The 17,791-nt window shown below is 40.0% G+C and overlaps 1 protein-coding gene across 1 annotated transcript in view; it reads right to left on the minus strand.

The window, feature by feature from the left end:
• The window catches only part of CENPI (centromere protein I), a 67,875-nt gene that overhangs the window by 35,152 nt on the left and 14,932 nt on the right, over positions 1-17,791 (minus strand). Inside the window, 7 exon segments of the mRNA XM_009197941.3 lie at positions 203-294; positions 1,437-1,557; positions 2,590-2,757; positions 2,989-3,117; positions 3,408-3,497; positions 9,382-9,428; positions 9,717-9,765. Of these exon segments, the coding sequence (XP_009196205.2) occupies positions 203-294; positions 1,437-1,557; positions 2,590-2,757; positions 2,989-3,117; positions 3,408-3,497; positions 9,382-9,428; positions 9,717-9,765 (696 nt within the window).

Raw genomic sequence — 17,791 nt, forward strand, 5'->3', positions numbered from 1 at the left:
TCTTTGTAGAGATGGGGTTTTGCTGTGTTGCCCAAGCTGGTCTTGAACTCTTGCGCTCAAGTGATCCACCTGCCTTGGCCTCCAAAGTGCTGAGATTACAGGTGTGAGCCACTGCAGCCAGGCAAGAAAAAGTTTTCAATGGATATCTAAATAAATTTTAGTAAAGAGTGGTGGAGAGTGGAAGAAGCAAGTGAAATCTTACTTGTAAGAAGCACTCTGCCCTGATGATAGTATCCAGGAAGTTGGTAAATTCTTTTCCATGTTCATAATTATTCACCTTATACCAAATACATTCTAGAGCAGAAACAGTAAATATAAGCATCTAGTTGTACCACAATAAAAAAGTGCACAAAACATAATTATCACTAAAGTGACAAGTGACAAAGTAAAAAAGCCATAAGTCTCATACATCCTAGCTAACTCATGATGCAGACTGGAACAGATACATGGAGATGATAGTGAGATATTCCTCAACAACTTAGTAATATAGGGAAAAGTTTATAGTGTAAATATAGGGAAAAGGTTATAGAAATGGAGAGAATTCACATATAACGAATATGATAAGCTTTATATCACATAGCAATCAATCGAAGAAAGTATAAACATCTGAATTAAAAATTTTAGAATACCCTAAACTTCAATTAGAGTAGGCTGGGTATAATGTAAGAGTGACAGAAATTTAGTAGGTGGAAATCTAATAACCTATATCATATTCTTCAGAGCAGAAGAAGGAGAATTGGACTGGAACCAACTAAAAGCAACTTTAACCACCAGAAGAATCAGGAGTTGCTTATCCAGTATCCAGTAAAGAAACACTCAATTTGGTCAAAAGAAATACTATCTCTAGAGAAATATACCTGCCCCTCCCCACCGCCCCCCACCATTGGAGGAATGAAATGCTCAGGCTTTACTATGGCCTGGATGAAAGACTTCTCACTGCCCTTTCCTTTAATTCTATAATTAAGAAACCTTCTAATGACAAATTTGGCTCCCATACATGCTGATAGCAGAGAGGGGATATTCTAGTTGGCAGATATGAGCATTTTGCTTACCAGAAATAATTAATTTTATAATAAGCTGACATTCTGGCTTATACATTAGTCTCCTCTGAGTTTCATTACCATTAACGGGATGACTCTGGGGGCCTAACAGCAAGTTTCTGGACATACAAAGATGAAGAATCCTTGGATTGTGATAGTCATCAAAGTAGAGCCACCCAGTGAGTTTTGGTGGCCATCCAGCAGTGTTTCCTTAACAAAATCCCTCTCCCTTCTTACTCCCTTGAAATTACAACAACAGAAACATTCATGCTCTAAATATATGATTACCACAGACATAATTACAGCATATGAAGGCTCCTGTTGTCTAGAATTTGGCACCCTTATAAAAGAAACCCATTTCTTAACTGTCTTGGTCCATCCTCACTCAATTCTTACCTTCTTGTAATGTTTGACTCAACCAGTAATAAAATCTCAGCAAGACTGGCTCATCTCTGACACAGTTAATATAGTGAAGCAGCAGAGAGTTGTTTAGCACTGAGCCCATCTGAGAAGGCAGCTGCAATGACAGAACAACCGATCAACAGTTAAGTATCTGAAAAGTGGATAAGGGAATCATCATATAGAAAATATATAACAAAAATAGGCTGGGCATGGTGGCTCATGTCTATAATCCCAAAATTTTGGGAGGCTGAGGCAGGAGGGTCACTTGGGCCCAGGAGTTTGAGGTCAGATTGAGCAACATATTTTTAAAATAATTTTTTTGTTTGTTTGTTCTGAGATGGAGTCTCACTCTGTCACCCAGGCTGGAGAGCAGTTGCGCCATCTCAGCTCACTGCAACCTCTGCCTCCCAGGTTCAAGCGATTCTCGTGCCTCAGCCTCCTGAGTAGCTGGAACCACAGGCATGCACCACCAAGCCAGGCTAATTTTTTTTTTTTTTTGAGATGGACTTTCGCTCCTGTTGCCCAGGCTGGAGTGCAATGGCGTGATCTCGGCTCACTGCAACCTCCGCCTCCCAGGTTCAAGTGATTCTCCTGCTCAGCCTCCGAAATGGCTGGGATTACAGGCATGCGCCACCACGCCCAGCTAAATTTGTATTTTTAGTACAGGTGGGGTTTCTCCAGGTTGGTCAGACTGGTCTCGAACTCCTGACCTCAGGTGATCTGCCTGCCTCAGTCTCCCAAAGTGCTGGGATTACAGGTATGAGCCACCGCACCCAGCCCAATTTTTGTATTTTTAATAGAGATGGGGTTTCACCATTTTGGCCAGGCTGGTCTCGAACTCCTGACCTCAAGTGATCTGCCCACCTCGGCCTCCCAAAGTGCTAGGATTACTGGCGTGAGCCACCATGCCCAGCCTGATATAAATTGTTTTAAAAATTAGCCAGGCATGGTGATGCACATCTACAGTCCTAGCTACTTGGAAGGTTGAGGTGGGAGGATCACATAAGCCCAGGAGTTCAAGGTAACAGTGAGCCAAGATCACGCCACTGCCTGGGTGACAGAGTAAGACCCTATCTCAAAAAAAAAAAAAAAAAGGCTATGAAATTCAAATAGAAAATGCAAAGAAGCACATGGTCCAGTCACATACCTCTAAGCAATGGATATTCTGTAAAAGTTGGGGGAAGCTTTTAAGTTGTTCTAGTGGAAATGATCCACTTCTATTCAGACAATCAGAAAGACTCATCTCTTTTTTTCCACATTCTTTAGTGTAGCTACTGGAATTGAGCACTGGTATAACTGAGAGAGAATTCCACTTCTAAAGAAAGATAATAAAACAATCTATCAATGGACTAAACAGACTACAAACCATAAATATAAAAGCAGCTGTTAATGTGTTTCAATTAAAGGAATCTGAATATGGCTTACACAGAATCCTGGGTAACTGACATGTACTTAAATATCTATAATCTCCTCTAAGATCTGAATGGTTATTACTTGGATTTAATAAAAGAAAGTAATGCAAGTTGTTTCAGCTTTAGATACTTACTCTTTTTAGAGGACGAACATTAGCTGGACCCAACATCAACTTCAGAGGTTCTGGAGAAGGTCCCCGGTTTCTTTGCTTCACGGCAAGCAGAGCCATCTTCCATAGATTCTCTGAATTCTTAAAATAGATCTATAAATTTGGATATAAAGTACAAGAGAGTAGGTACCCATAAATTGGAGCAACATAAAGTCTAAAACTCCTCGTTATTGAAAACATATTATGAAATCCTTTACACTCATACAAATGCATTTTTTTTTCTGATTAGTAATCTATTAAATACACCAAATGGGATCAACACGAAGTGCCAATCACCTAAAAAAAACTTTCCCCAAACAGTATTTTAGTTGAAATCGGTAAGTTAACTTTACCAAAAATAACATATTTCAATCTCAATATGATTTCTCTCTTTAATCCCTTACCTTCTTCCTTACAGGCAAAGATACAGAAATCAGAGCAGGAGCAAAGAACTTATACAGCGACAACAAAGCCTGGAGATGAGGCTGCATTCCCTGAAATAAAATAAGTTTTCCATTTTCAATTCTGTGACTATTAAGAAACTGAGGAAACAAATGCCAATAAGAAGGAAAAAAGTATATTCAGACCATAATTTCACTATGAGATATAGCTATAGGAAGATGCTATCAAATATCAAGGAATGAGTAACCAGACATTTAAGTCAACCACCATAAAACAACTCTCTCCAAACTGTGATCTTCTCTCTTACGACCTTTTCCAACTTTACTTCTTCCTTGTATTTTCTCTCTTCTCTTCCTATACCTTAGGCTGACCAGTCATGCTTACTAGCATAGCATAGCTTATTCTCACTGGTAGCATACTCAGGACTCAAAGTTTACTCATCTTTGATTTAGACCTCAAGGAGATAGGACCAAAAGAAAAGCTAATACCTGATTATTATAATTATTGGAAAATTATCCAGGAAACTACAATTGGTATGCCATAATCAAGCAGCTTTGATATAACTGAAACAAGTTTTAACAAAAGCACTAATTTCACAATGAAAGAAGGGATTACTGCTAGATACCTGTTTTATACATCTAGCTATCCAGAGAAAGCATACCACTAAAATGAATTCTAAGGAAGTAACCAAATTGTTTTATTATGCTAAAATGTTATTGAATCGAGTACTGTACAAAGTAAGGCAGCAAACGAGGCTTAGAAATACAATATTTCCATTTTATAACAGCTTCTTGAAATTAAATGTATTAAAAAACCAAAATGACCCAGTTTATCTATGTTGAAAATATCTCCTAACCTCTGTACACCCATTAGTAATGAGTATCAGAGTGTTTGTTTTGAGCTAGAATGCTTTTTAGAGAATACTTAGTTGTGCTGAGGCCTTTAGAACTTATAGTCTAGTTAATTAAAACTATCTTTTTTGTTAAAAAGTTAATACTAAAAGAGGGAAGGGAGATTTCCAGTTAAAAATGGCATATTGAACATATGATTAACTCTGGGCTCTCCCAAAGCCCCATTTAAAAGACAGTGAAAGAATGAAAAAGGTGGCTGGGCGCAGTAGCTCATGCCTGTAATCCTAGCACTTTGGAAGGCCAAAGTGGGTGTATCACTTAAGGTCAGAAGTTTGAGACCAGTCTGGCCAACATGGTGAAACCCCATCTCTACTAAAAATACAAAAATTAGGCCGGGTGTGACGGTGCACACCTGTAGTCCTAGCTAGTCGGGAAGCTAAGGCAGGAGAATGGCTTGAACCTGGGAGGCAGAGGTAGCAGGGAGCTGAGATCGCGTCACTGCACTCCAGCCTAGTGACGGAGTGAGACTCCATCTCCAAAAAAATAAATAAATAAATAAAATAAGAATGAAAAAGGATAAAGCAAACTACAAGTTCAAAGAGAACAAGAGAGGAGACAACAGCATATAAGAAATCTAAATAAGATTTTGGAATCTAGAATGAAGATGGCCAAATAGAAACCAAGTTAGCAGAATAGATAAAATGAAATCTAAGGTGTAAACAGAAAAAGCCTCAAAAAAATCAGATTCTTGCTTGACAACTCCCAGAAAGGATCATGAGTTGAGGGACCAGATACCTCTAAAAAGTGGGGATGCAAGAGGGCCAGAAAACAGGAGTATTGCATGAAAGGCTATATAAGAAGCAGTTAGAATCCCAAATTCCTTCACTATACTGGCAAAACATTAGGGCTTTACTCTCTGAAAATGAAGCTGGACTTGGATACTAGGCACAGCCAAGGGAGGATACCAAGACCATTTCTCACTGCTTTCTAGTGCTCAGGTCTCAGAGTACCAGTAGCTAGGTTTATACCCTGTGATGATGTATTACCCCATTCTAACACTGCTATAAAGAACTGCCCGAGACTGGGTCATTTATAAAGGAAAGAGATATAACTGACTCACAGTTCCGCATGGCTAGGGTGGCCTCAGGAAACTTACAATCATGGCGGAAGGAGAAGCAAACACATCCTTCTTCACATGATGGCAGGAAGGAAAAGAATTAGAGCTGGGCAAAGGGGGAAGCCCCTCATAAAACCATCAGATCTTGTGAGAACTCACTATCACAAGAATAGCATGGGGGAAACCGCCCTCATGATTCAATTACCTCCCATCGGGTCCCTCCCATGACATGTGGGGACTATGGGAATTATAATTCAAGATGAGATTTGGGTGGAGACACAGCCAAACCATATCAGATGGTTAATTTTAAGTTTTGATTTGGCTGGTCCACAGGCTGCCTAGATATTTGGAGAAGCATTATTTTGGGTGTTTCCGTGAGGGTTTTTTGGATATGATTAACATTTAAATCAGTAGACTTTGAGTAAAGCAAATTGACTGCCCTCTGCAATGTGGATAGGTGTCATCCAATCAGTTGATGGCCTGAATAGAAGAGGTCCTAAAAGAAGAAGAAAATGTCCAACAGACTGCCTTCAGACTTTATCTGCAACAGCAGTTCTTCCTGGTTCTATAGTAGACTGCCACTTAACTCAAACTGGAACATCAGCTCTCCTAGGTCTCCAGCCTGCTGGCCCATCCTGTAGATTTTGGACTTACCAGCCACCATAATCAAATGAGCCAATTCCCTATAATATTATAAATACACACACACACACACACACACACACACATATACACTTGATTCTCTACGTACAACTATGCAACCCCATAAGACAGGAAACAGGAGAATTCTGCTTTGAGAATATTAACATAGTCATCTGGGAGGATCCTCAACAAAACATCAAGATCCTACAATGAACAAGTCCTGCTCATACACGCAAGTTTCCAATCATCATGTTACTGTTTTACTTTTAAATATGAACAATTAAGCTTTACCAAGCATTGGTGAGCAGTGGTTCACACCTGTAATCCCAGCACTTTGGGAGGCCAAGGCGGGAAAATTGCTTGAGCCCAGGAGTTTGAGACCAGCATGGGTGACACAGAAAGACCCTGTCTCTACAAAAAATTTAAAAATCAGTCAGGTCTGGTGGTGCATGCCTGTAGTCCCAGGTACTCTAGAGGCTGAGGAGGGAGGATCACTTGAGCCCAGGAATTCACGGTGTCAGTGAGCCATGATCATGCCACTGCACTTCAGCCTGGGTGCAAAGTGAGACCCCCGTTTCTAAAAAAAAATTAAAATAAAATTTAAATGTAAAAAGTACCATGAAAGACCAAACAATCTAAAAACAGAAACTATGAGGAAACAGAGACAAAGCTTGAAACAGAAAAAAATCACAGCCCAAAGTGTATACACACAGGCTCATGCCTGGTAGAGGGAGAACCAACCCTTAGGATGAGACCTAATTCCCCCTTCTTGTTCTAAAGATTGCTCTGGACAGGGCCTAGTGTATATAGGAAAATGCCCCACTTCCTACCATTCATGCCTGCCACCAGAAAGACAACTTTTGTGGTTTTGTTTCCTTCATAGATGGGAGTTATGGAGCATGGATGGGGATAGACGGGATATATGCCTTGGCAGGTATCAGAAATTCACACATCCGATGTATTTCCTCACATATGTTGACTATGCCTGTTACTATCATGCATGTTAGGTTACATATGAACATGGTTATGCCTTCTTGGTTTGATATTGTTCGACTTACCCAAATTCATCAAAATTCAGCTAACCAAAACAATGTTATGTATGCATCTTTATAAATGGGTACTTATTGATAATGGAATAACTTAGTGATGTACTGTATAGAGTGGTAGTAATGAAACCACACATTTAGTGTCTCTGTTATAAATTTTTAGACAATCATCTAATAAATCATTTTTTAACTTGAACATACACTGTGTTTCAGCTCATACAAATCAGCAAGACCTTTTTTTTTGGAGATAGAGTCTCGCCCCGTTGCCCAGGCTGGCATGATCTCAGCTCACTGCAACCTCCACCTCCCGGGTTCAAACAATTCTCCTGCCTCAGCCTCCCAAGTAGCTGTGATTACAGGTGCCCACCATCACACCCAGCTATTTTTTGTATTTTTAGTGGAGACGGGGTTTCACCATGTTGGCCAAGATGATCTCGAACTCTTGACCTTGTGATCTGCCCGCCTAGCCTCCCAAAGTGCTGGGATTACAGGTGTGAGCCACCACACCCGGGTACTAAGATCTTTTATTATGGTAAGAATTGTCTTATTCCATTGAAACGTTCTGCTGTAACATGGGAAAAGGTATATCTTTTTCATAATTTCTATTAATGTAAAATAAAATTCAAAATGGACAAAAATATTACCAATAATATCTTCAGAGAACTGAGAAAAAATAATTGTACCCATGGAACTAAAACAGAAGGCTATAAAAAAAGAATAATCATTGAACTGCACTAAGAGGAGACTTCACATTGCAGAAGCACAAATGTGTTCTGTGTTTGTGTCTTTCATTCAATAAATGCCTATAGGTAGGCCATGAAGGCTCCAGTTAGGCATGGCCACTATTACTTCCTATTGTTTCATATCCAAAGCTTCACAGACTTCTGTGACCTGGCAGGTAAAGTGGAAATAACAATGCAAGAGAGCTGTAAGGACCAGAGATAACAGTCAGAGAATATACTGAAGTTTAAGCTTCCAGAAGATAATGTCTTAAAATGCTTTCCTAGGCCAGACTCAGCAGCTCACACCTGTAATCCCAGCACTTTGGGAGGCCAAGGCAGATGGATAACCTGAGATCAGGAGTTTGAGACCAGCCTGGCGAACATGATGAGACCACCGTCTCTACTAAAAATACACAAATTAGCCTGGCGTGGTGGTGTGCGCCTGTAGTCCCAGCTACTCAGGAGGCTGAGGCAGGAGAACTGCTTGAACCCAGGAGGCAGAGGTTGCAGTGAGCTGAGATCGCACCACTGCACTCCAGCCTGGGCAACAGAGCAAGACTCCATCTCAAAAAAAAAAAAAAAAGCTTTCCCAGATCACATCCATACAAAATATAAATTCATTTATGACCACTCCCTAACACTTACTGTTACAGCCATACCAACCCAGCTCCCTAAACAATGTTTGCTGTTTGACATCTCCATGTCTTTGCTCATGCTGTTCCCTCTGGGAGGAATGCCCTTCTCTCCCTTCTTTGCCTACTTAAATCCTATTCATCCCTTAAAAATTATCTCAAGCAGGGCGGGTGCAGTGGTTCATGCCTGTAATCCCTGCACTTTGGGAGGCTGAGACAGGTGGGTCACATGAGGTCAAGAGTTCGAGACCAGCCTGGCCAACATGATGAAACCCTGTCTCTACTAAAAATACAAAAAATTAGCTGGGCATAGTGGCGGGCACCTGTAATCTCAGCTACTCAGGAGGCTTAGGCAGGAGAATTGCTTGAACCCAGGAGGTGGAGGTTGTAGTGAGCTTACGCCCGACTGCAGTCCAGCCTGGGCAACAAGAGTGAAACTCCATCTATAAAATAAAAATAAAATAAAATAATTCTCTCAAGCATCACCACTCCTCCTTGACCCCAAGTCTGATTCCGATTTTTCATTTTGTTGACTGAGCTCCCCAGAAAATAAGTTCCTTAAAGATACTGAGTTATAGGCCAGGTGCGGTGGCTTACGCCTGTAATCCCAGCACCTTGGGAGGCTGAGGCAGATGGATCACTGAGGCCAGGAGTTTCAGACCAGCCTGGCCAACATGCGGAAACCCTGTCTCTACCAAAAAATACAAAAGTTAGCCGGGTGTGGTGACGCGTGCCTATAATCCCAGCTACTCGGGAGGGTGAGGCAGGAGAATCGCTTGAACCTGGGAGGCAGAGGTTGCAATGAGCCGAGATCGTGCCACTGCACTCTAGTCTGGGCAACAGAGTGAGACCCTGTCTTTAAAAAAAAAAAAAAAAGATCCAGTTATTTGATTTTGTATTCCCAATGCCTGGCTCAGTACCTGGTACATAGTACATTGGCAGGTCTTAGGTCTTTTCAGTACTCACCATTTTGGCCTGAAGATCAAGCAGTTTTCTCACACGAAATGGTTTGACTAGAAAACATAAAGGAAAGAGGTACCATGCATTTGGATTCAGAATAAAAAGAAATCGGTTATATTTAACCACCATGCAGTTCATACAGTTTCTTCTTATAACATATCAAGAAAATAAATACCCTGTTCAGTTACGCCATTGAGCAGATGCTCTTAAAGTACTAAAAAGCAATTTCCACAAAATGACTTCTGTCATATAACTAATGCTAATAGTTATTTTAACTTTATAAAGGCCAATACAAATGCTAATTCCACAATGTGCAATACAACTGTAATGAAAATACTCACCATTCTCTTTTTTGGTAAGTAAATATAACAAATGGCAAACATAAGGGCACTGTTAAAACATAAAAAAAAAATTAAGAGAAATGATAATATGTCTTGAACAGAGGGGCAACATATTTTCCTCAAATGTCAATCTTACACTGATTAAGTAAAAAACCTTCAGGACTTCACTGAACAATAGTTTTACGAAGAGTCTCTTTTTCTTACTATATAGTGATAAAAAAAACAATAGTTTTAATCAGCATCTCATTAGGTCATTTTTTAGGTATTTTTGGAATGTAAAGATATTGCAGACAATTTGAAAAACAGAATTACCTATCATCCTTCTACCATCTATCCTATCCATCTATTTGTATAAATTCATACAAATATTGAAAGGAATGCATGAATTTTTGTTATTCCTTTCAATATTTTTATGTATGTATGTATTGTTAGTTGGTGGAGACAAAGTCTCACTATGTTGCGCAGGCTGGTCTCTAACTCCTGGTCTCAAGTGACCCTCCTGATTCAAAGTACTAGGATTATAGGCATGAGCCACTGTACCTGGCCCATACTTATTAAGACATAAACTTGAAACTTTTATCCTGATTTCCTATTTCAAACCATTTTCCCATGTTGTTTATTGTTCAAAATTATCATTTTCAATGATGCTTCATATTCCAGTCAGTATATATACAAGAATTTAGTTAACAGCTTAGTCTTCAGTTTGGCAAATAGCATGCACTCAATTTGCTAATTAAATTATTGAATGACAGATTCCCTTCTACCATTTCATTTTCAGTGTCCATCTGTTGAGGTCTTACTCTAGATCAGGGGTCAGGAAACCATGGTCTACCTGTTTTTGTAACTAAAGTTTTACTGGGACACAGCCACATTCATTAATTTATTATTGTCCACAGTTGCTTGCACACCACACCAGCAGACTTGAATAGCTGCGACAGAGACAATATGGCCTTCATGCTCAGAATATGTATTATCTATCCCTTTAAGAAAAGGTTTGCCAACACCTTCTCTAAATAACAGGAAAGTGAAAAAATAAAGTATTTAATAGTACTAGAGAAAGCAACAAGAGCAAAGACTTTCTTTAAACAAAAATTTGTATTTTTGTAGTCATGACTCTAAACTTTAAAGTCTAAACTACAGCATATTCCATATTGCCTCTTCTGTACTTAGAAATGGTTTGAGAAAGAATCTAAACATATTTTTAATAAGCATGAATTTAGATATGGATTTTTTTTTTTTTTTTTTTTTTTGAGACGGAGTTTCACTCTTGTTGCCCAGGTTGGAGCACAATGGCATGATCTCGGCTCACTGCAACCTCCGCCTCCCGGGTTCAAGCGATTCTCCTACCTCAGCCTCCCGAGTAGCTGGGATTACAGGCATGCACCACCACGCCCGGCTAAGTTGGTATTTTTAGTTGAGACAGGGTTTCTCCACGTTGTTCAGGATGGTTTCGAACTCCCGACCTCAGGTGATCTGCCCGCCTTGGCCTCCCAAAGTGCCGGGATTACAGGTGTGAGCTACCATGCCTGGCTGGACTCTTTTTTTAAAAGAAAGAATACATGTTATGACCATGTCTGCCATATGCTACCCAGAGAATAGCAATTTTCAGTATAAAAAATGTGTTACCTCATACGCTTAAGGATATGAACTATTAGCAACACTATCATGTTGAATATGAAATGAGTGTTACACAATCACTTGCCCTAGACTCCAGCATTATAGGAAATCTGACATTCTCTTTTAATCACATGTAGAAAGGAAAAACTCATATATATTAATTATTTTAAAATTGCCTGTCAAATATTTAGGTTGGTGCAAAAGTAATTGCAGTTTTTGCTATTTCAATGGCAAGTACTTTAATAAGTACTTGGGTTATAAAAGGCTTAGTCCCTGCCTGGAAGAACTCAGTCCATTGAGCTATTAGAGGAAAGGAGAAAGCATATCTTCTTATTTCCTATTCTTTACAAAGTATGTTTAAATACAGAATTCATTTGTATTGCAATTTGGTCAGTTTAAGAATAGAAACAATATGAGGTTAAGAGAGATGTCAAAGGTTAAGAGAGAGACAATGACGTACCACTTGTCATTCAACCACACCTGTGCACCACAAGACATGCAGCAGGGATAAGCATCCTGCATCCTTACTTTCTATCGACACTTCCAAGGTTACCACTCTTTCACCCTTGTATAGAAAAAGACCTCCTCTGAGACTTAGTTCACCCAACTTTACTACCTCTACCTTACCTATACCTTGTCAGCTCACTACTAACCTAGTACCTTCCCCAAAATTCCATGAGGATTTGGGCATCTCACTCAGTTTTCAGCTCTAACTCTAATCCCAATATCATGCCAGACGACTTTAATGTCCCTATCAACAAATCACCGTAGTCTTAGAGTTTACTGACCTCAATTCCAATGACCTGATAACCATCTATAGAAATATTGTGTATTAGATTCGCCGAATGACCCTGACTGCTTTCCTGCCAACTTAGCAATGTTTTTGACATCATATCCAGCGGTTGAAGCATGTTTCAGAGCTGGCATGAAAGCAAGAATCTACAGTTCCCAAAAACAAAGTGAAAGTAGAAACACTAAATATTAAACAAGCTTTCTCACCAATATTTCTTGCCAAACCTTAAAAACTTTGAACTTACGACTTTAATAGCTACAACGGGAGGCAGGGGTAGGGTGGGCAGAGGATAAAGCTTAGGACCCACCCAATGTGTAGATTATGCAGAGGATCTATTATAATAAAAAACTGGAACCCCCAAGAGCTACACACTAAGTGTATGGTTGTGAAATTAAAACCCCACTGTGTTGAACAGGACAGCAAGTAAACTTGCTTGTCTTGACCTTGGGAATGGGTGAAAGGAAAATAAAACCTTTCCCAAGAATTTGTAACCACAAGCCAGCTCAAAAAATGTCTGCAGTTTGGCCAGGCATGGTGGCTCATGCCTGTAATCCCAACACTTTGGGAGACCAAGGCAGGCAGATTACCTGAGGTCAAGAGTTCGAGACCAGCCTGACCAACATGGATAAACCCCATCTCTACTAAAAATACAAAATTAGCCGGGCATGGGGGTGCATGCCTGTAATCCTAGCTACTCAGGAGGCTGAGGCAGGAGAATCGCTTAAACCCAGGAGGCAGAGGTTGCAGTGAGCCAAGATCGCGCCATCGCACTCCAGCCTGGGCAACAAGAGCAAAACTCTGTCTCAAAAAAAAAAAAAAAAAAAAATTATATATCTATATCTATATCTATATATATCTGCAGTTTGAATTTACACAAATGGGATGGCCTAGAAAACCTAAAGAGAATAACTTAAAGTGGCTCTAGCTTAGTTGTAACTCCCAGGTAAATCATATATCTTGTATCCAGGGACTTGTATCTAGAATACAGAAAGAACTCTTACAACCCTATAGGATAATGAACAACCCAATTTAAAAGTTGGCAAAGGATCCTAACAGACATTTCTCCAGGGAGGGTATACAAATGGTCAATAAGCACATGAAAAGATGCTCAATATCATTAGTTATCAGGGAAATGCAAATCAAAACCACAATGAAAGACTACTTTACACCTACTAGCATAGCTATAATCAAGTCAGATAAAATAGCCAGTATTGGTGAGGATGCGATGAAATTTGAACCCTGTTATAGATTGCTGGAGGGAATGAAAAATGGTACAGCCACTGTGGAAAAGAGTTTGGCGATTCCTCAAAAAGCTAAACATAGAATTGCCATATGATACAGTAATTTTTTTCCTAGGTATACACTCAAAGGAACTGAAAAAGCAGGAACCTGAACAGATATTTATATACCAATATTCAACACAGCATCATTCACAATAGCCAAAAGGTGGGAACAACTCAAATGTCCAACAACAGATGAATGGATAAACAAAATGAGATATAGTCATCCCTTGTTATCAGCAGGGGATTGGTTCCAGGACTTCCCCTCTCCGCCACCGTATCAAACTCTACAGATTCTCAAGTTCGTTATATAAAATTGTGTAGTACTTGCATATAACCTATGCACATCCTCCTGTATACTTTAATCAGGGGGTGCCCAGTCTTTTGTTTTCCGGGCCACACTGAAAGAAGAACTGTCTTGAGCCACACATAAAATACACTAATGATAGCTGATGAGCTTAAAAAAAAATCCCCCAAAAACTCTCATAATGTTTTAAGAAAGCTTACGAATTTCCGTTGGGCCTCATTCAGAGCAATCCTGGGTTGTGGGTTGGACAAGCTTGCTTTAAATCATCTCTGGATTAGTTATAATACTTAATATAATGTAAATGCTATGTAAATAGTTATTACACTGCATTTTTTATTTGTATTTTTTATTGTTATCTATATCTTTTAATATTTTCAATCAGTAATTGGATGAATCCATGGATGCAGAACCCTCAGACACAGAGGGCTGACTGCATATATATGAAGTAGAATATTATTCATCCATAAAAAGGAATGAAGTTCTGATACATGGTACAAATGAATGAACCTTAAAGACATTATGATAAATGAAAGAAGCCAGACACAAAAGGATAAATACTGTATGATTCCACTTATATGAGGTGCCTAGAATAGGCAAATTCATAGAGACAGATAGTAGATTAGAGGCTACTAGGAACAGGGGAAAGAGGGAATAGGGAGTTACTGTGTAATGGTTAGAAAATTTCAGTTTAGGGTAATGAAAAAGTTTTGGAAATAGATAGTGGTGATGCTTGCACGACACTGTGAATGTAATACATGTCACTGATATATACACCAAAAAAGTTTTAAAATGGTGAGGGTCAGGCACAGTGCCTCACATCTATAATCCCAGCACTTTGGGAGGCCGAGGCAGGAGGACTGCTTAAGGCCAGAAGTTCAAGGCCAGCCTGGGCAACATAGTGAGACTTTGTCTCTAGAAAAACTTTAAAAATTAGTTGGGCATGGTAGTGCATGCCTGTGGTCCCAGCTACTTTGAATGATGAAGTGGATGACTCATTGTATGGTATGCGAAATAAATCTCAATAAAGCTGTGTTTGTCTTTGGGTTTTTTTTTTTTTTTTTTTTTTTTTGAGACAGAGTCTCGCTCGTCACCCAGGCTGATCAATCGAGGTTGCAGAGAGCCATGATAGTGCCACTGCACTCCAGCCTGCACAAGAGTGAGACCCCCATCCCAAATTTAAAAAAAAAAAAATAGAAATAATGAAAAAAAATAAATGGCCGGGCTCGGTGGCTCAAGCCTGTAATACTAACACCTTGGGAGGCCAAGGAAGGCAGATCACCTGAGGTCAGGGATTTGAGACCAGCCTGGCCGACATGGTGAAACCCCGTCTCTACTAAAAATACAAAAATTAGCCAGGCATGGTGGCGCATGCCTATAATCCCAGCTACTCAGGAGGATGAGGCAGGAGAATCACTTGAACCTGGGAGGCGGAGGTTGCAGTAAGCTGAGATCGCACCATCGCACTCCAGCCTGGGCAACAAGAGTGAAACTCTGTCTCAAAAAATAAATTAAAAAAAAAAAAATTTAAGTACTAATACACCAGGCACGGTGGCTCATGCCTGTAACCCCAGCACTTTGGGAGGCCAAGGCAGGCAAATCACCTGAGGTCGGGAGTTCAAGATCAGTCTGACCAACATGGAGAAACCTCATCTCTACTAAAAATACCAAAAATTAGCCAGGCGTGGCGGCACACGTCTGTAATCCCAGCTACTCAGGAGGCTGAGGCAGGAGAATAGCTTGAACCCGGGAGACGGAGGTTGCACTGAGCCAAGATGGCGCCACTGCACTCCAGCCTGGGCAACAAGAGTGAAACTCCATCTCGGGAGGGGAAAAAAAAAAAGTACTAATACATGCTATAACACAGATGAAACTTGAAAACATTTTGCTAAGAGGCAAGTCATAAAAGACCACATTATTACATTAGTTCATTTATATAAAATGTCCAAAATAGGCAAACTTATAAAGACAGAAAATTAGATTAGGGGTTGCTTAGAGCTAGGGGGTTAATAGAGAGATGGGAGTGATAGCAAAGGGTATGGGGTTTCTTTTTTTTCTTTTTGAAATGATGAAAATGTTCTAAAATTGACTATGCTGAAATGGTTGTACATACCTGTGACTATACTTAAAATCAGTAAATTGAATACTTTAAATGGGTGAATTGTGGAGTATGTGAATTAAATCTCAATAAAGCTGTGTTTGTCTTTTTTTTTTTTTTTTTTTTTTTTTTTTTTTTTTGAGACAGAGTCTCGCTCGTCACCCAGGCTGGAGGGTGCAGTGGTGCAATCTCGGCTCACTGCAATCTCCGCCTCTCCGGTTCACACGATTCTCCTGCCTCAGCCTCCCAAGTAGCTGGGATTAGAGGTGCCTGCCACCATGCCTGGCTAATTTTTGTATTTTTAGTAGAGACGGGGTTTCGCCATGTTGGCCAGGCTGTTCTCAAACTCCTGACCTCAGGTGATCCGCCCCCCTCAGCCTCCCAAAGTGCTGGGATTACAGGTGTTAGCCACCACGCCTGGCCTAAAGCTGCTTTTTAAAAGTAGCTAGAGAGAAAAGAAAAAAAAAGGATTACAATCAGACTGATTGAATAACATGATGGAAGCAAGGAGCCAGTGGAATAATATTGTCAGTATCCTGAAAAAATTTAACTGTCATTCTAGAATTCTACATACACCAATACCAGTTTTCAAGAACAAGGGCAAAGTAGAGACATTTTCAGACAAAGAGTTTGCCATCAAAAGATTTTCAATGAAAGAATAAAAAATATACTTTTAGCCAAAGGAAAATAATCTCATCTTGAAGGTGTGAGATGCAAAAACAAATGATGAGCAAAGATACTGGGAGATATGTGGGCAAATCTAAACAATTATCAACTGTAAAAATAATATTGGTCAGGCACAGTGGCTCACGCCTGTAATCCCAACACTTTGGGAGGCCGAGGCAGGTGGATCACCTGAGTTTGAAACCAGCCTGACCAACATGGAGAAACCCTGTCTCTACTAAAAATACAAAAAATCGCACCATTGCACTCCAGCCTGGGCAACAAGCGTGAAACTCTGTCTCAAAAGGAAAAAAAAACACCTACTCTGTGTGTGTGTGTGTGTGTGTGTGTGTGTGTGTGTGTAAAGGGATGGAGAAAAACAAGGTAAAACTAAAACCAGACAACAACAGCATATAAGCCAGGAGCAGTGTGATGAGCGCTAAAGCATTCTTCTGCACCATATGACACGAAGAGAAAAAAAAGAACAAGAAAAAGAGAGTTAAAGCATCCTGAGGTTTTTGTATCCTGTAAGATAAAGGTACAGATGCCAGTTACCTTTAGACTTAAAGTATGCATGTTAAGTAGGTACAAAAACACTTAGGTGACTTCCAAACAAGAATAGGAAAAAAACTAGGGTCAAAAAAAAAAAAAAGCTCATTTAGAATATCTCAAAATAAGATATCTGAATTTATTTCTACTATAATCACTACACCGAGGTAAATAAACTAATTATCAGCCAGGCACGGCAACAGAGTGAGACTCCGTCTCAAAAAAAAAAAAAAAAAAAAAATTAGAAGACCCCTTGGCTGGTGTGGTAGCTCACACCTGTAATCCCAGCACTTTGAGAGCCCGAGGCCGGTGGATCACCTGAGGTCAGGAGTTAAAGACCAGCCTGGCCAACATGGTGAAACCCCATCTTTACTAAAAATACAAACAAATTAGCCAGGCGTGCTGACAGGTGCCTGTAATCCCAGCTACTTGGGAGGCTGAGGCAGGAGAATCTCTTGAACCCAGAAGGTGGAGGTTGCTGTGAGCTGAGATCACACCATTGTACTCTAGCCTGGGCCAAAAGAGCAAAATTCTGTTTCAAAAAAAAAAAAAATTAGAGGACCCCAAAATTGCTTTTTGTTTTTCTAGGTAATGTCTGTCAACACTCACCAGGTTAGAAATAATACTGAGAATATTTTTTTTTGAGACAGGTTCTTGCTCTGTCACCCATGCTGGAATACAATGGCACCATCACAGCTCACTGCTGCCTCCAACTCCCAGGCTCAAACGATCAAATGATTTCTGCCCCCCGCCCCCAGCCTCCCAAGTAGT

This window comes from Papio anubis, chromosome X (genome assembly GCF_008728515.1).
Source record: "Papio anubis isolate 15944 chromosome X, Panubis1.0, whole genome shotgun sequence".
NCBI classification, from domain to species: domain Eukaryota; kingdom Metazoa; phylum Chordata; class Mammalia; order Primates; family Cercopithecidae; genus Papio; species Papio anubis.